General features: G+C 37.1%; 1 protein-coding gene across 1 annotated transcript in view; it reads right to left on the bottom strand.

The window, feature by feature from the left end:
* Positions 1-23,084, bottom strand: part of LOC108574737 (RNA pseudouridylate synthase domain-containing protein 2-like) — a 98,499-nt gene that overhangs the window by 75,244 nt on the left and 171 nt on the right. Inside the window, exons 2-3 of the mRNA XM_017937369.1 lie at positions 22,671-22,775; positions 1,323-1,410 (exon numbers count right to left, since the gene is read on the bottom strand). Of these exons, the coding sequence (XP_017792858.1) occupies positions 1,323-1,410; positions 22,671-22,775 (193 nt within the window). The remainder of the gene's footprint in view (positions 1-1,322; positions 1,411-22,670; positions 22,776-23,084) is intronic.

Raw genomic sequence — 23,084 nt, 5'->3', positions numbered from 1 at the left:
GATCCAAGAAACCCGAAGAACGCTTGAATAAATAAAAACACGTAAACCTGTTGGATAATCTGGCGCCTTAACGACTGTCGTCGTCAACGACGAAAGTCGTTCTGCCAAGCACAACAACCTGTTATACCGTTCTCTTTCTATCTATGTCGAGAGGGAAGCGTTCAACGATGAAAACGAGCGAAGGAACGAACGAACAGGACCAGTGATACGCGTTAATCGCTTCATCTGCATTCCCGTCGACCTTACACTGGTAACTGCAGCTTTTCCCCGGCTCTCTGTTCCCCCAAGTAATCGCGGATAATCCCGCGAATGGCCGCGATTCGAACAATGATCCGAGTGCTGCCTCCCGGCGGCGCGACGCTCGCAATGCCAACGAAATCGAACGGAGAGGGAGAGAGAAAAGGAGACCAGAGAGAACGAGAGAGAGAGAGAGAGAGAAACACGGAAAGACGGAGAGAGAAAGTGTGAGGAAGAGAGGCGGTGGGGGGCAGAAAAAGAGGGAGAGAGAAAGAGAGATGAACCAGAGAGGGAAGCAGCGATGAGCCAAAGAGGGAAATAGAGAGGGGGAGGAGGGATGCAGTTCTCTTTCGGTGGTTTCGTTTTCATCGACCTCTTCTCCTGATCGACAGTTGTCTCCTTTCTGCTGGGCTTTGTGACGCTAATAGACGCATGTATAGGGGAGGTTAATGAAAGATGATTGTTCCGATGGATGTGTACACTACTGGACAAAAGTTTTAGACCACTGTGCATATTTGCAAACATGTACAATGCTAAAACATTGTAACTGTGTATATACTTCTTAAAGACTTCTGAATATAATCATTTACAATTGTACGATAATTTTTTATTAATTGATATGTAACTTCTTCGATCAGAGACAATGTGAGTTTGAATCAAACACTCGCAAACGATTTCCAAGAAACTCTCCTGTCTATTCCTTCCACACTCCTTTATTCACCTGACGCACAACAAATCGGTATTCTCTTCGGCGAAATTCGGCGAAAATTCAACCAGCTCATAGGAAGAAGCGTGTTCGCCGTGAAAATCGAGTTACCGTGTGCAACGCGTCGAATTTCTCGATTCTCCGGACTCTGACTTGCCTAATTGGCCGCGAGCGGCACCCTCCGTCGTTGATCGATGATCGATCAACCGTCATAAATCCACGCGTTAACCGCTAATTGCTGGTAGAACGTCGCGTCGAACAGCTCTCGCGAGAGAAGGGAGGACGGACGGACGTCGTTTTCACTGGCTGGCAATTTGTCGGCTAATATCGTGCCAGCCCTGACTGCTGGATTAAACATAAAACAGGGACGTATACTGACCGTTCTCCACGTAATAGCTGGTCTCGTTGTACCGTTCGTCCGTGAATCCTGGCCTCTTCGCTTTCAGGGCTTTCGTTTCCAATTTCGCCTGCAACAGAAAGGGGGCATATAACGGTGCAACTGAACCGTGCACGGATTCGTGATCGTCTGACACGTATGCCAGGGGAAAATGAATGAGAATCGAAGGGGAGTGTTTCATCTTTCGCTTGCACCAGACAACATTCGAGGTGGATTTAACGATAGAGGTGATTGAGACTCTGGTTGAAATTACGGGTTTGAGGTTGTTTCACGTGGGATTACGATTGGAAATTTTATCGTAGGGCGAAAAGTGTAAAGTATCGCAAGTGAATGCTTGGGAGGAAGACTGAAAGAGTTCGAGTGTTACCTGTATTTTACTGCGTAACAACATATGCATTGGATGATTACAAAAGTTCGTGGCCGATTTTCAGAGGTGACGGGAACCTTATCGACTTCGGCGCAAATGTTTGCTTTGGCGCAACGTTTACATTCCTATCGAAAGATACACCGCTTGTGTTTTATTTTCAAATAATTATTCGTTTCATTTCATTTTAGTATTAAATGAAATGTGCTTTTGCACACACGGCTTGTGTTTTATTTTTGCTGCGTCTTGTAGTTGGAACAAGCGGTATGTTCGAGTGTGGTGGCGCGGGATTGTCGCTAGTTCGTTGTGCGGTTTGGTTGGTGGTGTGATGCCGGGGTGATTGACTTTGAGTGTGTACTTTAATTATGAAGAGTGGTACTTTTTATGTGGTGTGTGTTCGATGTGAGTTACTTGTCTATTCTTTTCTGATCTGCTTTGTGTGCCGCGTTGGTGAGCTTATTTTATAAAAATCTGTAGAGGTGGGAGGTGGTAGTCTACGCCAATTGGAATGGGTCTACTCCCTTAGAAAGTGCTCCATGGCCCACCCTGGAATTTCCAAGTTGGTGGTATGTCGCGATGGCAGGGGAACGAGGCCCAAGGGTGGCTCGCTCGTAACGGGACTTTGGGCGGTCAGAGTGACGCGAAAGGTTTTCTGACATATCAATGTCTATTGAATGTTCACGAGTGGGCACCAGGAAGGTATGTGGCCCGCAGAAACTTAATTTTTCTTCGTCGGCAATTTAAAAGGAAATTTTAATTAACGCGAAGCAAAAAGAGGCACATTCAAAAATAGCGTAAACAGGCGTCCATGTCATAAACCCAGACCTTAACAATTTTCAAATCGGGCACGAACTTTTGCAATCATCCAGTATTTTGATAATCATCGTTACTATTCTTTAAATGTATTCTTGCGAGAATTATGGAAGAGTAAAGAGGATTTTTTAAAGTTACTGGTTTGAGGACGTTTGATATTGTGTGAAGTGAAGAGGAAAAGTGTTACATAGGAAGAAAAATGTAAATTATGTTGAAAGAATGCTTCTCAAAGTAGTGATAATGTTGAAAAACATTTTTGAGGAAGTTTGAAAAGGTTTGAATGGTGCTTGAAATTTATTCCTTAACTAAATATATACGCTGGAAGTTTATTCCAACAATTTTAACTATATTCTTGTCATCGCCATAATTTCATAACAATTATCCACTAATAAAAAAAATTGTTTGAAATGATTGAGAGAGTTTGAGAATGTTGGACAACGTTTGACTTAAACAATATAAATTGCTTCAAATAAACCATGAAAAAGTACAATTAATGAATATTTTTTATATTACTAATGTGATATTACTTGCTACGATTGTCACGATGTACTTATTAATATCGCTGTTACGATTTTCCTAATACATCATTTTCCTGACAATAAAATTCACCCACTGACATAAAAATCTCTGTACCATGAAAAAAAAAAATTAAACATAGGAAAAGAGACTCTTAATCCAGCAGAAGGTCGTAAAAATTGGAGCAGGCCAAAGATAAGGCGGCATAATAATTCGCGGTGGCATTTATCACCAGCAGTTACTCGTTCAGTAGATAGTGACCGATGTGGTCAGCCATGGAGTTCATATTCCACTGGCTAGCGATACGGGGAAAAAAGCGTTTCGTGATAAAGCGAGAACTTTCTCCCGATCGTTTCCCAATATTTTTTTATTTTTCCATCGTTTCACTGTGGCCAACAATTTTTCGATTCCACCACAAATTCGTGAATTCATCATTATTCCGAAGAAAAGAAATTTCTTCCACATTTTATCCACTGTAAAACACAAAAAAAAGAGGCACGCGTAATTGAACGCAGCGAACGAAAGAGAGCACCCTTAAATTGTCAAGGAATCAAAGTGGAAACAAGCGAAATTTCGCCACAATGAACAAAAAAAAAAGTTCCTCTTTCTCTGGGAAACAAATAAACGAAAAAGAAAAATACGCAGGAAGAGAGGGAGAATCGTAACGCGTCGCGACCATTTCCGGCTCGAAGCCGCGCGACTGGCGAAACCGTGCAGAACGGAACAATCTTCCCTTTGTTTTCCGTGAACCGTACCAGCAAAGCGGCACGCTTGTGTTCCAGCCGCAACTGGCCACTGCCTTCAATTATAGCAGACCCGAGCTCAACCGAAATAAATTTACTCGCGCGGACGATACTAATTCCCTCTTCGATCCCGTGCCAATGATTCTTTCGTTCCTCGTGCTCAGTGTGATGCACTCGTATGCCACTGTATGGTTCCTCACGATGAAAGGATATACGGTCAAAGTATTTGAATAATCGAAATTTGAGGACATTTTATTCATGTTTTTTATATTTTATAATGTCAATTGTTTGGAGAGAATTTTAGAGAAATATGTAGGGTGTTCACGCTATTACTAGCCAGCGCTTTTTCTCGTAAAAGGTAAATATTAGGAAAAAATGAACGAAGGAAAAGTTTTGTAGTTTTCTATGACCAATATCATAGGGTGTACCAATTTTTTATATTTGCCACATTATTCGAGAAACGACGGTGACCTTTAATTTTTTAAATGGAATACTGCATATTTTTTCATGTTACATGAAAGCGCGTATTAAGACGAATTCATCTATATGCGCTGTACAATGATCGTCGGGGTCATACAATGTCGGATATGAAAGAAATATTTCGAATATTACGCATCAATGTGTTTCCTCTTTCGTTTCTTTCTAGTACTTATCATTTACGAGAAAAATGCAGGCTAGTAGTAGCGTGGACACCCTGTATAGTGAGGTATATAAATCTCGATTTCTTCCCTTTCTTCGAGAATGTGTTTGGTGAAAATTGAAGTAAAAAATAAAATGAGAGATATAATATATATTACATGCAATAGCGATGGATCTTTTGTGATAGGGGTGGCTGGAATGTTGAATTTTTACGATCGAAATTGGAGGATTAACTGATTTGTTTTTGAAGATTTTGGAAGAGGCAGTGAGAGAGAGATTTTTATTATTTATTAATATCAGTGTTGTTAGGTCAGAGGTTGATAAATATGTGATAACGTGAAAATGTGGAGATTTGTTTATAAATTTGAAAATTCGAGAAAAGGTAGACTTTTATTATTTATTAATATCAGTGATATCAGGTGTGGAATTGATAAACGTGTGATGTTAACTTCTTTAAAATACGAGAAAAATTCGAAATTTAAATGTACACCTAGTCTTCGAAAGTCTGTTGCAGTGAGAATTCAAAGAAAATGGTGAGAAGAAGAAGCTGTGAAGCTTGAAAAAATATCAACCACCATTCACAATTAAAATCCAAGATTCTCAGGAGCGATTTTTCTTTCAATTCTTCAAATTACAGCTGCGAAGCACGAGAACTGGAAAAATATGATAGTACGACTACTTAACAATGAAAGATGGATCCGTGGATACTCGTCAAACGTAAACTTCCCTCTCTGCAAAAAGGGAGTTAAATTCTCTTCATTGTAAATTATACAGATCTTCCTTCCAATATTTCTCCCTTCCGCGTTAGAACAGTTAAAGAAAATACCACGTACTTTTCCTCCTTAGATACGATTACGTGATCTACACAGAGGACTATTATACAAACCAGCTAAAACTCGCTCCCTTTAACCAGATTCATATCACCGCCGTCTCAAAAAAAAAAAAAAAGAAAAAGGAAAAAGAAGGAAAGGGGGTTGGATTCGGGGAAAGAATTGTGAGAGGTATTTTCGAGACTTAGCATTCAGCTGGTTCCATGCATTTCCGGGAACCCATTAAACGGACCAGACGAATTAATTTAGAATTTTACCCTGGAGGTGAACCCACAGCGCCAGATCGTAATCCGCTTAATTCGTCCAAGTTCACTTAATAAGCATAATTAATTAACGTTTCACCGATTTTAATTTCCCTCGACTACCTCCACCCTGCCCTATTGAAGACGAACAGGACTCTAACACAATAGAAAAAAAAAATTCTATATAATCCATACAACTATCTGGGATATTTCATTAAAATTTCCAACAGCAGCTTCATTAACCGATACATTGGAATTATCGATATCGAGGTAACTTAATTTTGCGAATAAAAAAAAGAGAGAAAAAATTGAAGAATTCAGCAACACGTTTGAATTGTTGTTACTTACCGAAGCTGTTGCATAGTTGTTTGAAGTTTCTAGGAAAGTTGGTGGAGAATTGATAGTGTATCATTTCAATATAAAATTCATTGTATGGAATTAAACTTTTTGTTCTAAAGTTTGTTTTTTTTACATTAAAAAAATTGATTTTTTTTGGCCGGTTTTTTTCAAAAAAACTGTGCGTTAAGGGGTTAAACACCACTGTCGGGTTAAAAGTTTCTGACTATTGTGCACTGTAATTTTGTAGGAAATAGTTGAAATTTAAAAAACTCTAAGAAATTTCAAATTTCCAACATTTAGGAAATTTTTCATAAATTTTTTATTAACCAAATCTACTAAAATTGAAGTTCATCTCTGCAAAATTGATTGCAAGGCTATGTAGAATTAACAACAGATTTAATATCAGTGAAAATGGTAAAGTTAAGCCATCCAATTATGACTTACGTGTGATTCTTACATTTGGGTCGAATTTTTCAGTAGTACAAACAGAAATTTAGGGAGACGGACGTATAAAGTTCCACAAAATTATAACTACACACTTCTCAATGACTTCTGAATAATAATCTACAATTGTATACTAACTTTTCATTGATAAAAATGATGAAATTCACTGTTATCATGATCTCACTCCTTCGCATTAGCTGCACGCATATAATTCAATAATCACTTGTCACGATAGTAAGATATTTAGACGTTATTATCACCCTGTTTCCTTTAACGATTGCAAAACCAGTCGCGTAAAATTGCATTTCAACTTCATACCAAGTAAATTTAAACAATTATTCCTTAAAATTATTTTCCAATTTCTTCATCAATTTCTTAACTATACTTCAAATCTCACTTTGATTTCTCATCGTGGGAAGTATTAAAAATTATTGCCACCGGTTTCGCTGATAATTGCGTTAAAAAATTCCTCGTGTTGTCGTCGCATCGGTTCAAAATGATCACGTTGGAATTTTTCATTGGAAAGGTAAACTACATATTAGCCGGCAAATATCGATTCTATTAAAGCCGTTGATCACACGCCACGGCGGTCGCGGCCATTAGAAGGGTCGGTGAAAATCATGGGCTGAGCGTGCTCGTTTTAATATCTGTTTTAAAATCTGTTAATCAGCGCGGTAATTAAAGGCACGGATGCTCGATTTTCGCGCCCTCCGAACAAACGGCGCATTACATTAATGGGTCCTAATATTACATCGGTGCATCCCCGCGCGCGTTGCACGCCGCGCGTTTTAATTAAGACAATAATTAACCGAAACATCGATCCGTGTAAATCCGATTAGCCGGCCGGGTAACACGAATTTCGCGACGTGCAGACAATTCCCTCTACCCTGTCCAGACAGTACAACGTACACAGGTCTCGATATTCTACGCGGTGAACGGAAACGACGTGATTGAAAAGCTCTCTTCGACACAGAGAGGAGGGTAGATGAACGCAAGAGGTGTCATTAACACTTTCGTCGTCGATCATATGGAGAATTATTGATAAAAGCCAGACGTTTTAGACGATAGAAGGTATCGAGAGGTTTCGAGATGTGCAGTGCTTCGATACGTAGCTTTAACCCTTTGATAACTTAAGTTTCTCGTTGACTTTCATTTGGAAGTGAATATTTAAAAACAGAAAAGTAAAAGGCTCTCGCGGAGTTTAGTTATTAACCTTGTGGAGTCTGGAAATTCTATTTTTACTTTCGTTATTTGAAAGACTTCCATTTGGGAACTATTTTCCCTCTTCAACCCTTTTCAATTCCGCTGATTGTGAGTTTAAACGTTCACACACAGGTAAATTCGAAAATTTTCAAAATACGAGTCGTGAAGAAATGTGAACGTTCCAAATTCGAAGTAATTAAATAGTAAATAGTAATAGATAGTAAATAAAAACTTAGTTATTTACAACACAAATAACTTATTGTACGATTGACTATTTCTAAGCTCCAAACTATTTTTCAGTCGCGAGGTGTTCTGTTCAGTACGAGGTTCTATTTTGTTCTCACTCGATGGAGGGACGTTTTCCACCGAAGTTGAGAAACGCCCCCTCCATCGTCCTGGAAAACTCCCTCCAAGTCCTATTTTGGAAGGAACTGCAGAAAAGTGAGACCTAGGATTGTCCAATTAAAATTTGGGGCGGTTTCCCGATTGCGCAACGCCTACAGGCCAAGTGTTGGTTCGGTAAACAAGGCCTGCAAGACGTCGCAACAAAGGGTCTCAGTTCGGAAAACCGACCCATAAGTCCTAGGTCCCCCTTTTGATCCCCCTGTCGACTTACGATGCGTCTGGCTGGCAATCCTTCGAGAGAAAATTGTTATTGTTTTCCAGCCAGACTCAAGTCCGTGAGAAAATATACATCCTTTGAAAATACTTGACTTTCTGAAAACGGCGATGTCCTGTGTCGACACAGCGCAAGCCTACACACATGGCCTTAACACCAGTTCTTACAATCAGTAAACATATCTGAAGAAAAATATGGAAATTCACAATGAAAATTTTTTCTACCATTATAAATGTTGGATTGTTAGGAGGAACGAGTGTGTGCGCGTGTGTAGTAGTAACAGCAAAAATGATCAGATTAATATAAACGTCCCGGTTTCCTATTTTTGTGTATGGGGGCCCCAATACTACATAAGGACTAGTTAAATATACTTAAGTGTAAAGTGTAATGTTAGTATAAGGACGTATTAAACATATCACTCTGTGTAAGCTAGTGAGAATTATTTTCGGTCAGCCCACCATCCCCGTAACGAATCAGGTTACAAAGGTAATTTAAAGATTCCTCTCTATAAAAACTGCATTAAATCAAGGGAGGAAAAGGAACCTACCAGAGAGTCAAAGGAAATCACTGAAACGCAGAACATCGTGAATTATTAATATTTAAAAGTTTCAATTGCCGGAAACGTAAGCCTGGAAAAGACCATTTTCCCACACCTGGTCATTTACGATTCCGTTAATAGACACGTTCTTCCTGCAAAGCGAAGGGAATTCTAGAAAAAAAAATCTCTCTGTCCTAACTGCGAAAAGGGTTCTTAATCGAATCACCGAGCAGAGAGAGGCTCGACGTTGTCGAGGTTGATCCGATTTTTCCAAATGCCAGACTCGCGTGGATCAGCGACGACGATCAAACGACAACGCGGCCACTTGGCCGTCGACAAATTCGATTTTAACATCGTTCATTCGATTTCGAAAGGGCGCTCGTTTCGGTGTTACAATCGAAACGAGTTGATAATCACGTTCGAATCGCAATTAAAATCACATTAGCCGACGGAAAGTGTGTGGAAGCGATAGGAAAGTTTTAGCGTAATAGCGGCAAAATGGCGCGTGGGTAGCTTCGAAATAGCGTAGATAAGGATGAAAAAAGGGGGAACCGTTTGTTTCTATGGGAAGAGAACTTTTTGATTCCGATCGTTTATCGGTGGAAATTTAGGGAGTGCTCGAACGAGGAAATTTATGGTTTTATTTTCAATCTGGAGTCACGTGGATGTTGCAATTTCATTTTAATTCGTGAATTAATGGTTTTTGAATGATTCATGTTTCACGTAGAAGAAATTGAATTTTTTATATCCATTGGATTGATGCGAAAGATGAATCGCCTCGTTTGAATGGAGAATATATCAAACACAGCACAGTCTTTCCTTCGAAAAATGAAATAATCCTTTTCTCGGTGAAAGTTTTAGAAAAGAAAATGGCATTGTCGATCTAAACGAATCTTCGAACCATTGGAAATTACAAGATTCACACTTTCATTACGTTCTACTAGCAAAATATCCACAATCAAAGAAACTGTCCGAACTAAAGTTCCAACAGTGACACTTAATTAACGTTCCAAAACAGACCAAAAAATATAATCATTGTTGAACACGTTCACTGTCGCCAGAATACATTATGGACTGTACATGGTGCGTCGGTTCGCTTTAAAAAGGGACAAAATTCTAGATTAGAAAGCAAGCAAGCTGAAGCAGAATTGGAAAGAATTGTTGACAACGTCGAACAGAAATGAGCAAAAACCAGCAAGAATGAGAAACATAAGATAAGGAAGAATTTTATGAACGAAGGGCGAATGAAAGATAAGAGACAAAGTGGATGAATCCTAAATGTCGAAGAGAGGTGTCCTGGGAATTTGAGAGTGGAGGACCTGCCCCGTGGTCGATGTCGAAAGGAGACATTGACTTGCAGACAGAAAGCGTGACTGCTCGAAAACGAGGGGTTGGTGGAAGGCGGCTCTCGAGGGCCGGTCGATACAGCCGAAAGTCCAGAACACGAGGGTCGTGTGGCGCGTAAATTCGTGCAGATGGAAACATATTAGGTGTAGAAATGGATTCTTTCTGACTTTTCGGTGCAATCGAACTTTGTATTCAAGAAGAATAGAAACAGACGTATCGCCGAAATAATTTCCATTATTGTCGATGATCTTTTGCTATTTTTCTGGCAGCTTGTGAATACGCGATAGAAACTCGATGGCTTTGAATCAATTATGCGAGTTCATATGTACGTCTAATAAGTCGATTATGTGGAGTTAGACGCGTCGAATCAGAAAGTTACACTGAAGAACAGTCCAGAAAGGATTTTTGAGAAATTTTCAAAAATGCTGGGAATGTTATTCCTCGAATTTGAAAAATTTTGCAAAATTCTTGGAGGGATATTCCTCAGAGACAGCAATAAATAAATGTTAAGTGATAGAACGATTGGAATAACTGAAACAGTGAAACAAATGTAAAGGTTCATTTTTTGATGGAGAGGATGTGTACGCATTTTTTTTTTCTTTTTTGTGTCATTATTAAACTGGGGATATTTATGCGCTTCAAATATGTAGAAATATGCAAATAAAATATGTGAAATATGAAAATGTAGAAATCTAACAGCATATTCCAGAAGTACACTACCGGCCAAAAGTTTGGAATCACTGTGCATTGCAAGTTACACAAAAATTCCTAGAAAAAAGTCAGCAGCTTTAAGAATTTTTTAACGAATTTTGTATCATTCAAATCAATCGGTATGAGATAAATTGCTATTTATCTCCACAATATCAATATCAAGTCTATGAAAAATTAGCAGCAGATTCAGTATTGATGAAAATTGGGAGGTGATTCCAAACTTTTGGCCGGTATTGTATGTGGAATATCTATGATAATAAATATATTGAAAATATGCCATAATAATTGAATCTTTAATATTCAAACGTTACAATTATAATTTAAATAACAATAAACTATAAGCAGTTTTTCTAAGTTAGCTGTGTATCAATTAAAATGAATTTATAAGCGGAAAATATATGACAATATAATTATTATGCTAAGTGTTAAGCAAATGTTTATAAAAAAAGAAAATATTATACAAAACATATGAAATATGTAAAATAAATAGTGCATGGTTAAAACCCTCTAAATACAAAATAAATTTCAGTTAACCCTCTATGGGCCCGTGTAACTTTCAAGTCACATACTAATATATCGATATTTTATTAAATAATTGAACTTTCTTCCATAAAATGGCATAAACGTCTTGTTGAACAATGTCTCCTTATTAACTAGTAACTTTCTTGATAACCGTTGTTACTTCAAAGTTACAATATGTATTCGTTATGATAAAATTGTCGAAACTGCTGAATTCACTGTTATTCTGTATTTATAGGTCGATATTTGCTAATTTTACGTTACATAAATTCTTTTACAGTCAAGAAAAATATTCAGCCCATAGAGGGTTAAATAAAATAAAATAAATAAATTGTCTCACTTTATTATCAATTTCCTATAAAAATATGCGTTTGCACAAACATCCGCAGTTTAATTGTTGTTATTAATTTGTTAACTGAGGAAGACGAGTTAAGTCGTCAAAGCAAATTTCGGTTTTCACAAGGTATTGAAGTTGAAATGGTATTTTATTCAAAAACGAACAAATAGAAATAAATGTATTTTTTCTCGCTACTTCGAGTAGTTCGAAAACAGCTAAACTCGATCTCCACGGGAATTCCAACTGAAGTTCATGGCAAATTTTATTTCTACGAATTTCGTTGATTTTCTGATTCATTGGGATTTGTAGAATATCTTCACTTTTCTGAAATTCGTTCGCTAAAGCCTTCACAATTACCTCAGAGACTTCACGAAAATTTCTACAGGTTCGAATCACCAATATTACCAATTTTATACAGATTTGCTACTAATGTTGCAAAAAGTACTAATAGGTTACTTCGATTTTGCACATTTATAGCTAATAAAAAATTCAATAACTTTCCTTAGATTTAGAACTGAAATTTTCCGAGCTCAAACTTTTGGCCTACAGTGTATACATATGCATGTAGAAATGTTTCTATAGATTATACATTTGATAAAAGAAAAGAATCGCACAAAAGGAGAGTAATAAATGTTCTCAATAGAGCATCAAAGTCACTGGAAGCTTTCCAGTTCTCCAGGAATAATTTCTCCTTTCCCTCCTCTCCTATCGCTCCCTTTCGCAAAGGTTTCTGCGATGGTACCGAAATCTTTGCCCGACATCCTGCCATTTAGGCGTGTCCTCGAACCTCCTTTCTTCCGAACTTCCTTTCAACCGTGAAAGGACAAAGTTTCTCTCCCTAACAAGCTCAAATACCAAATGCGTACGAATTTATCGAGCGTCGCGATAAAAGGATCCTCCCCTTGCCCTATAATCCATTTCTAGAAAATATTTTGGAAAAATAAAAGCTGTACCTACTGTTACTTGAATTTAAAATGTAAGCTACTTTTAATCAAACTTCACTATTGCTCTAGTATTATTTTTGCAAGTATTTTATTTTCATTCTATTTTGGAATTTTTTTTAAATATTATTCCGCTCATTAAGTATTATTCTTTTCATTAAATTTTGAAATTATTTAAGTATTATTCTTTTCGTGAAATTTTGGAATTATTTAAGTATTATTCTTTTCGTGAAATTCTGGAATTCTTTTAAGTATTATTCTTTTCGTGAAATTCTGGAATTCTTTTAAGTATTATTCTTTTCGTGAAATTCTGGAATTCTTTTAAGTATTATTCTTTTCGTGAAATTTTGAAATTATTTCTCAAGAATTTTCTGAGTAGAGTGATCAGAAGAAATAATAGGAATATAAATATAGAAGAACATCATTTTATGGCCTGCATAAGGAAAGTGATTCCTGAAAATTGCAATTCACTCCACTTCAATTCTCTTATTTCCAAGAAAATTGACGGAATTTTAGTAGATTATTATTTTTCTACCACAATGTTTTTTTTTAAATAAATAAACTTTCTACTGTTTCATTTACAAATTGCCTACGAGGCAAACTTCAACGATTCATTTCTTTTTTTCTCTGTTTTTATTTTCTTGCATTTTACCATTGAAAAGTCCATGAAATATGTACAAACTGACGTCTAGCTGGTGTTTTATTTATCGTGTCTCGATTTTCATCCTATCTCGATGGATCACCGTATTTTTCTGCCAACGGCAAGCGTCTGCGTCGCACAGCAACAGGCTGCAATAAGCTCCACCAGAGTTTCTCCATGTACTTACATAGATACGTCGAGGCTTTTTGGCGTGTTAACGAGCGACGCCGAGCGTCCTTCGATTCTACAAACTTTGCCTTCAACTTGGTTTTCCTTCTCCTTTCTTTTCCTTTTTCAAGGAAAATTTCTACTGTACACTTTTATATTTTCCTTTTTATTTAGAAGGACAAAAGTCGTTTCGTGTAGAATTATCTGGACATATTGGAGGAAGGAGAAAGTAAGAGGATAAAGCGTGTATGAAAAGGGTTAAAAGGAACATTTTTAGCGATGAAACGGTTGGAAAATTCCTGGAAATTTTACCACAGAGTTCCGGAGAGAATGAAAATTTACAGAACAAAATATAAAGAATTCTGCACATAGTTCCGTAACTTTAAATCTGCAAGAAAATTTTCAGCAGCAAAAAATTTGTTAAATCTCTAGAAATATTCCATTCGCAAGCTTCTAAAGTAAAAATCCCAAATAAAGTAAATTCCACACGTTCACGTTTAAATAATTTCCTACTCTCACGATGTTACTTTCGATTTCACTTAAATCTTGAAGCAAAACGAGCACTTGAAACAGAACAATTTCATTGGCAGATAATATTCCAAAATCTCTACGGAAAAAAAAGAAGCAAAACATTTTGATTTCCAAAAATCTCTGCAAAAGTTAAGCTTGCAAAATAAAACGAATACCTCCAACAGTTACCTCATCCAACGCAATTACAAACGTCCAAACATCCAACGTCAAATATTAATCACGAAACGAGGTGGAATAATGGTTCATGTGACGGACAATTAGCAGAAAAATTATGTTACGAGGCCTAGACGGAGAAACTCTGCCTAGAGGGAGCAAGAATTCTTCGTATCCCCCTTTGATCGCCGTGGCGTTTCACTAATTTTTACGTAATTACCCCAGACGCGACGGTTAACAGAGAAAGAGAAAAAGAGAGAGAGAGAGAGAGAAAGAGCAGCGAGTGGATAATTTACCACGGGTTGTTTGTTTTTTCAATGTCGGAGGAAGTTTGCCGCGGCGTGCTCGAGAGAGATCCACTCGAAATTAATTGCTCAAGGTAGCGCTTAAAGTCTTAACCGGGACCACTCTCTCTGGAATACTTTGTTAATCCACCATTAATCTACTAAGGGAAGGGAGGAAGGAAAGGAAATTCGTCCAACGATTACACATAACCCTTTTCCTCACGTTTGTCTCCTCTGTGATATATTGGGGATTATTCGATAGACTAATTTCGTTCCTTGGAGATGTTTAAGGTAGTAGTAGGCTCAAAAATAATCTAATGCTTTTTTCTTTCTTAATTTTCAAGTGGTAAAACGTGTGAACGTAACAGAATCTTTTTTGCGATGGCAGACAAGGAAGAAGTACAGTAAATTCTCTACAAGTGTCAGTCAGTTTGGATTCTACAAGTGACAGTATAGATGGTCCTACGCCTAAGTTTGTGTCATTGCTGCGCCTATGTTATCTCGCTCACAATCAGTCAAGCGTGTAACGCTACACCAGTCGGTTTCCTTTACGAGATTACACGGCTCCACAAATCATAATAGAAAAATATAATTTCTTTAATTTTTACTTTTTTTCATCTGGAATTTTATTTAACATCATGTTGGTGAGATTTTTCTGATGAAAATGATATCAAACACGATATAATTTGAACAACATTTACTTATTAACACGTTCACTGTCGCGCCAGATTTACAGGTTGCTGTCAGGCGGCCACAAGAAAATACATTTTAAGGATAGGGTTATAGTATTATGCTTTATAATTTTTTTTTTTCAATTGAAAATAATGTCTAGCTAGCTATGACGTTCCAAATTTTTATTTGACAACATTTATTTTATTTTAATTATTCTAAACATTTGAGGCACTCCAGTCACTGATGACCACCATGGCCATATCGAGGAAACAATCTAATGTTAATACTTATTGAGTGATTAATTTAATTTCATAATATATCGCTTTGGATGAATTACAAAAACAAATTGCTAAAAAATTACATTAAATACCTGTACACTGTAGGGCAAATGTAGGGCTGATTCCACAAGTGTCAGTAAAATGTAGGGCCGATTCTACAAGTGTCAGGTTTAGCTTCCTTGCGGACTGACATTTGTGGAGAATTTACTGTACGTTCTATTTTTTGAAAGTGGTATAAGTCCATTTATTCTTATGTTGAGATATTTAAAGGTTCACGTTTGATTTTATTAAAAAATATTGGAAAATGTTAATAATTTCGTCTAATGCGTCTAAAATTGTAAACATGTTAAACTTTATTATGTGATAATAATTATTAATATTGCTAAAGAAAAACAAGGTTTTCTTAGTTACAAATGGACCTTTACCAATTTCGAAAAGAGCATTTATGAAATAACATTTAACAGTCGAACTTCTTTTGATGAGTTCATTAGAATATTGCAGTATATTGACTTTGTTATTATAAATAGGAAAAAAAAAGGCATCCATGTTTAACTGAAACTAGCCTCGACTCGTTTTTACCAAAATCGGACTTATACCTAAAAAAAAAAAAACGGCTCATATAGAGAAGTATGCGAAAATAGTAGGTAAGTAGGCAAAAATGATCAACGTACTGAGACAGATTACTGTAAACATGACGCCGTTATTCTCTTCTTGATTTCTTTCAGTTGTTGAGATCTTATCGTGGAGTGTAGACGTGTCTTTCACGAGTCTGAATAAAGAATAATTTTATAAATAAGAAATATCACATCCTTCAATTTATTGCCTATATACAATAATGTACATAAGTAGCTGAGAGAAGTATTTGAATATTGAAATGTTCAAGACTAATTCAATTAAATTTTTTTTTAAGAAGAGAAAAAAGAGATACGTTGAAGGTACACAGAATGAAGAAATGCACTGAAGAAATATACTTCGCATAAACGTGTACAGAAATTTGTTAATTATCATTACGATAATTAAAATTGAAAATTACTATAACAGAAGATGTAATAAGTTGTATTGATCTTTCGAACATTAAAACGATCAAGATTGAACCAGTTTCTTTTCACAAAAATAAAAAGTCGAAATACGTCGAACATTTAATATTAAATTTTGTTAACAACAGAAGATAAAATAAATCGTATTAAAATATTCAAGACTAATAAAATGTCCTGCTTCAAGAATACACAAAATCAACAAACACACTGAGAAAATTATAAGTACAAAAATTAATCCACATTTCTCCTCCTCTCTCAATAAACCCATTACGTATATCGGAAACTTTCATTTCATAACGAATTCTGCTAATGAAAATGTTGAAATAGTAAAACGTTCGAAATTAATCTAATCCCCCCTTTTTTCCTTCATCTTTAAAGAGATATATCGGTTGTCCCGGAGCTCAAGCCTGAAGAAAGTTAAATATATTTCACGTAGTAACCCAGGGGGCTCTCCCTGTCTCTCCCTCTCTTTCTCTCTCTATCAGTCTTTCTAAGTTAAATACTCCAGCAGCCACCGCGTGTATCCTCGAAAACTGTTCCGTTTGAGCACCCTCGGTGCTCAGTCAGCGTCAGCGGCACTTGTCAGAAATTCATTATGCCGATTTAGCATTGGAACTCCATTGTGCTCCGCGCGACTGCAAGAAACTGCGGTCGAAATGTGCTTCAATCTTCCAACACGACGCGAACACAGTTATTTCAACGTCTTAACCAATTTACTAATCCACTTCTTCAAACCTCCTACGTTTATTGTTACGTTTCTTACCACCACCGCTACCACTACTACGAATAATACCTAATAACAACAACAACGACCCAGATATACCACCGCAGACGTATATTACGCTACAAAAAGCAGTTATTCTGGATGCAAGCTCATTCGTACGAAGCTTTTTCGACATTCAATAGGCTGGGTAAATGTTTGACGATAAATCCGCTCAATCTCATATGACGATAGACTCATAGCCTAGAGTCTAAATAGAGCCGGTATCAACCATGTATCTGTGGCCGAGTGAGCGGTCGGAAGTGCGTAGTATGTTCAACCGCTACCGGTCGGTAAAGTGTTAAGTAGATGGAGAGAGGGTAAAAGTGGTGGTAGAAGGACGAGGTGTCTGGGGTTTGGGAAATTCTGGAAAAAAAGGAGATCGGACATGAAAGGAGGAAAGTACTACCTTAATAATTAGGAAGTCGGAACGATAGATCTGTTGCCTCGCAAGAAATCGCGACGAACCCTCGGTCTGGCGGATTATCGTCATAAACATGTGCAATTGCACTTGGCCGCCAGACCGAGGTACCGGTCCTCTCGCGCGTACCGTACCCCCGTGGAGAGGTCACGTGCGCGGTGGAAATTCAACCCCTGGGAAAAACCCAAAAATGGGGGTTTTCTAATGTTAAGCAACAATCCCCTTCCCTTGGAAAGAGCTGCGTCCCACCTAAGCAACCTCCTCCAATGAGGAGTCAGCACCTACAGCCCCCAGAAGAAATCGGCCACCAATCAGCAACTGGCCGAGCGGATAAAACTAAGGAAACGAGGCAGAAGCGCGTCCTTTTTTGGAAGTCTTGGCAGTTGGTCTTACGAAAATTAGTATTTTGATAGTCTCGTGGCGACATCACCTCAAGTATCACTCTGTTGCAAATAAAACTAGTTCTTAGCATTTCACACTGAATAAATCAAGGTGTGATTAAACTCGCGTACCGGTTCGGCAATTAAGCATCGAACATTACGCGACCCGAACAAGATCGTAAAAACGAGTCTTGAAAACGCCGTTCGAGGGTACGCGTCTCTAACCGTCTCGGCTAATCCTATGGGCCGCGGGATCCTTCAGGTCCGTTTTACAACTGCCTTGAAATCTTAAAGTAAAGAAAAGAAAATGTTCGGTACGGAACAGGTATATTCTTTATTTCGGATTCAGAGACAAGAGAGTTGGACTTGGTTTCACGTTATTAATTCTAACTGTGAGTATTACAACATTGATAACTTAATCCATTCGTTCGCCTCATTCACTCATTTCCTTCATTCCGTTTTGCCTTATTCCCCTAACTTAACTTAACTTAGTTTTTCCCTTTCTTTTTCAACTTTCTGAGCAAATCTTAACGAAGGCTAAATAATACACGAATGGTCTAGGGATTTTCGAGCTCACGATGTTCGATGAGTTAGATCAATATGGAGTCCGGTAATCAAATGTTTCGACGCAAACAGCGACTGTTTGCTCGACACCCTGCATAATCTAGCTCGTATCGATTGCTGAGCATTGAAATTACTGGAAACGAACTTTGAAATTCTAATCCTCATTCGTCGAGTACTTTCGATGAGGCCAATTTTCCTTTCTTTTTTGTATTTTAAAATACAGACAATTATTAAAATATTTAAATATGACAATTATTAGATTTTATCTCTCTAAAGGCGAATCTTTTCATAATTTGACGATAGCAACAACTGTAGCTTATTTATTAAAATGCAATAATTGTAATTATAGCGTATTTACTAAACTTATTAAGAAAATTTTAAATATGAATACTGGAGTATAATCGAATGAATTATAGGAGTAAACAAAAACACAGTTTGGTCAAACTGATCTGCGATAGCAATAACTATAGCTGCTCGTTCGCTAAAATTATTAAAAAATTATCACTTTGCAATTGTTACTATGTTTTCAGGGCTCGAATGTTTTCCTTAAAAATTTTTTAAAAATAATCTCCAGTGAAACCTTTTCCTTCTTCTTACCTATAATGATACAATTTTCACAATTTCAAAAACTGTAACATCACTTATACGTTACTTCCAAGCATAAAGAGGGGGGAAAAACTGAACAGCCATCGAAGAAAAGCACGAAGAGAATCTAAGCAACTCGAGTAAAAATATCCTTCAGTTCTCTTACAATTAACGAACAGCAAACTGAACTAAAACACAAGCAACGAATAAAAGAAACAGGAAGATGGAGAAAAATAAGAGGAATATAAAAAGAAGATCCAGGAAGAAGCGAGGTTTCTGGCTTCGTCAGAAACAGGCGTCGTCGTCGTCGTCTTGGTCCAAGAGACATTCTTCAACGCCAGTGAACACCGTCGAATTTCAAAAGCGACGAGGTTCACGGCCGTTTATTTCGTTAATGACGACTGGCCGTTGTGGATTAATGAGGACGTGGCCCGCGACGCGGCGCCGGGACGCTCCTCTGCGCGTCGAATATCGACGAGCACGACCGAGGCGTAGCCCTCGAGAAGCCGATTTTCAGCTAAACGGGCCTGGCATCATCGATGCTCAGCATGAAAATAGACACACGCGGAGTTGCTTGTGCCTCGCGCGCTTCTCTTTTTCTTTCGTTTCTAGAGGCTGCTTATGTAATTCGTGGAAGTTCGTTAGCAGAGACGAGAGGAAGGATTACATGGTTGAAGGGTTAAGGAATATTTCCTAGAAGGTTTCACCGGCGTTTTCAAGTTGCTTGAAGCTTTTCTGATGGTTCCAGTAAGCTTAGGAAATTTTTCCGAGGTAACGAACACGAGATCATGGAACTTTGTTTGGGTTTTCTTCAAATTCTTGAGTTTGTAGAGACGAGGAATGTAGATGTAGTTGAAAGTTTAAGATGCATTTTTCAATTATCTGTACCAAGTTTGGAATTTTTTCTTTTTTTTTTTTGGACGTGATAGAGTACAGTGCTTTCTCCAATAACGCGAGCGTTAGGGACGCTCCCCAAGCTTAATGGAAAATTAAAGTTGTATTTACATTCTACCAATGCATGTGCACATATTTATATTACGTATAGGGGAGAGCGGGGTAATTCTGGCTGCATAAGCAAGAAATGTTATAAAATTTGAACAAGTTACACATTTGTTAATTTTTTGATATTAATTGATAGCTTGAAGTGTCTAGTTTGTATTAGTACGGCCGAGAAGGCATGAATTCACGTTGTAATAAAATTGGAAACAGAAAACTAAAAGGGGGCATTTGGCTGAAATTACCCCACTAGTGGGGTAAATGATTTTTCTTTGTAAAAGAGGTAAGAGAACTGTTAAATTAATAAAAATTTTACTATCTTTTGTAGTTAGCAGTGGTTTCACTATTTTTGTTAACTGAATTTCTTGCTTTTCTTCCAATTTTTCTTTCTTGAAGGGTAGAAGATTGTATTCCAAACAATTGTGCTACCTTATGCATTATATGGACAGTGTTTTCTTACTAATGACATCCATGGCCTTTAATAAATTTTCCTGACTTCAATCTGCCTTCTTCGTAATTCTTTTGTATGTTCGTGGCACCTACGCCAGAGAAAAGCTGGCTGGTACTACACACCCTTGAATTTTGACCGGTATTACCTCATGTTCAGATATTTCAAGTAACACACTGAATTGAATTTACATATAACAAAAAACCGAATGTGACTTTGAAAGTAGAAACATTCCTCTATTTAATGAGGTTAATATTAATAATTTACGTCGATTCTAAGTACTAATTTACTTTGCTTGAAAATTGGCCACTGTTACAAGGTTTCGTTGCAAAATGAACATTTAGATACTGTTTAAAACAAAAGAGAAAATTGGCCACTGTTACAAGGTTTCGTTGCAAAATGAACATTTAGATACTGTTTAAAACAAATAGTCACAGAAACGATGAATATTAGCTAGTTGCATCATTACCAAGTGGCAGTACCATACAAAGTCAAATCACGCGTTTTTTTATTTTGAGATATTAAAGTGACCGGAATTCCGGACTCCGAAACACGTCCACCTAAACAAGATTTATGACCACCATAAGATCCCCCCCTACAAAACAGGGCAAGTTTTATTTGAAACATTTTTTGAAACTAGCTGTAGTTTGGGAAATAATTGCGCGCGAAATTTCAAATGGGACACCCTGTATAAGTCCCGGGAATGAAACAGGAAGAAACTGATTTGTTGTTGTTTCATAACTGTAGAACCATAACTATAACACATCTTATTACAACAGAAATAAACTTAGGATACGATAAAACGAAATTATAATAGTAATTAATCTAATTTGTAACGCGTAGACCCTACATACGGACGTACTGTGAAATTGTAGCTGAGTAGCTCGCAGGGACACGCTGGTCGTTTGATTTTTCTCCCAAGTTCCGCTGTTCATTATGTATGTACTTGAATTCGATGCCACTGCTTCTTGTATGCAGCGGCAATTTGCGAGGAATTAGTTCACAGGAACGAATATGCTAAATATGTAAATTGATTCGATCGCGTACAATCGAAACCGCGTTGTTCGAGGGAGCACTGTATTTATGAATTTTTGTTTGAACTTGTTTGAAGTTATTACAAAGTATGTTTGTGGAGATGAAGGTTACAAATAGTTGGAAGAGTCGATCGCGTACAATCGAAACCGCGTTGTTCGAGGGAGCACTGTATTTATGAATTTTTGTTTGAGCTTGTTTGAAGTTATTACAAAGTATGTTTGTGGAGATGAAGGTTACAAATAGTTGGAAGAGTCAAGATGCATTGTTTGAGATTTCTGAATGATTTGTATCAGTTTGGAAATCTTTTTTTGACATGACAGACTATTTGTGAATTTTTGTTTGGACTTGTTTGAAGTTGTTAAGGACTCTGTTTGTGGAGATGAAGATTACAAGTAGTTAGAGGGTCAAGATGCATTGTTTCAGATTTCTGAATGATTTGTATCAGTTTGGAAATCTTTTTTTGACATGACAGACTATTTGTGAATTTTTGTTTGGACTTGTTTGAAGTTGTTAAGGACTCTGTTTGTGGAGATGAAGGTTACAAGTAGTTAAAGGGTCAAGATGCATTGTTTCAGATTTCTGAATGATTTGTATCAGTTTGGAAATCTTTTTTTGACATGACAGACTATTTGTGAATTTTTGTTTGGACTTGTTTGAAGTTGTTAAGGACTCTGTTTGTGGAGATGAAGGTTACAAGCAGTTAGAGGGTAAAATGCACTTTTTGGAATTTTTGAATGATTTGTATCAGTTTGGAAATCTTTTTTTGACATGACAGACTATTTGTGAATTTTTGTTTGGACTTGTTTGAAGTTGTTAAGGACTCTGTTTGTGGAGATGAAGGTTACAAGTAGTTAAAGGGTCAAGATGCATTGTTTCAGATTTCTGAATGATTTGTATCAGTTTGGAAATCTTTTTTTGACATGACAGACTATTTGTGAATTTTTGTTTGGACTTGTTTGAAGTTGTTAAGGACTCTGTTTGTGGAGATGAAGGTTACAAGCAGTTACAGGGTAAAATGCACTTTTTGGAATTTTTGAATTACTGGTATCAAGTTTGGAAATGTATGTTTGACATGATAAAATATTTATGAATTTTTGTTTGAGCTTGTTTGAAATTATCAAGGAGTTTCTCTGTGAAAATACAGAGGATATGTATTTTTTCAAGGATTTTGGTATATTTGAGAAACTTCTCGAGATGATTAAGATTAGTTTTCTAAATTGTCGAAGGACTTACCTTTTTTAGGTCCTTACTGGCGTCTGCTTCATCCGCTTTCCGCTTCTCGGAGATCTTCGGCGTCGGGACGGCGATCGTAGCCTCCCTTAGTGGCTTCAAATCGACCTGGAACAGAGAACAAACATCCCCTGTTAGGTGAAGTTCATATCAATATATCACTCAGATATCTCATTCTATAAGTACAAGCAATCCAAATATCTGTGATCTAGCGTGTATCAAACAGAAGAGTGTATTATATTTTCCTTGCTAAAATAATTACAGTTACTATTAATCACTTCAGCTAATCTATCCAATCTCCAATGCTGAAAAACCAGAAAATTCACTATTTTCCCCTTCATCTCTCTACATCCTCTTTCATGCAACCTAATTTGCACCAGTGAAGAAATATCTTTCCTTCTCAGTTGCAATTCCTAA

Source organism: Habropoda laboriosa, unplaced genomic scaffold (assembly GCF_001263275.1).
Source record: "Habropoda laboriosa isolate 0110345459 unplaced genomic scaffold, ASM126327v1 scaffold225, whole genome shotgun sequence".
NCBI classification, from domain to species: domain Eukaryota; kingdom Metazoa; phylum Arthropoda; class Insecta; order Hymenoptera; family Apidae; genus Habropoda; species Habropoda laboriosa.
The sequence above is the reverse complement of the archived record's forward strand: the minus strand, read 5'-3'. Positions and strand labels throughout refer to the sequence as shown.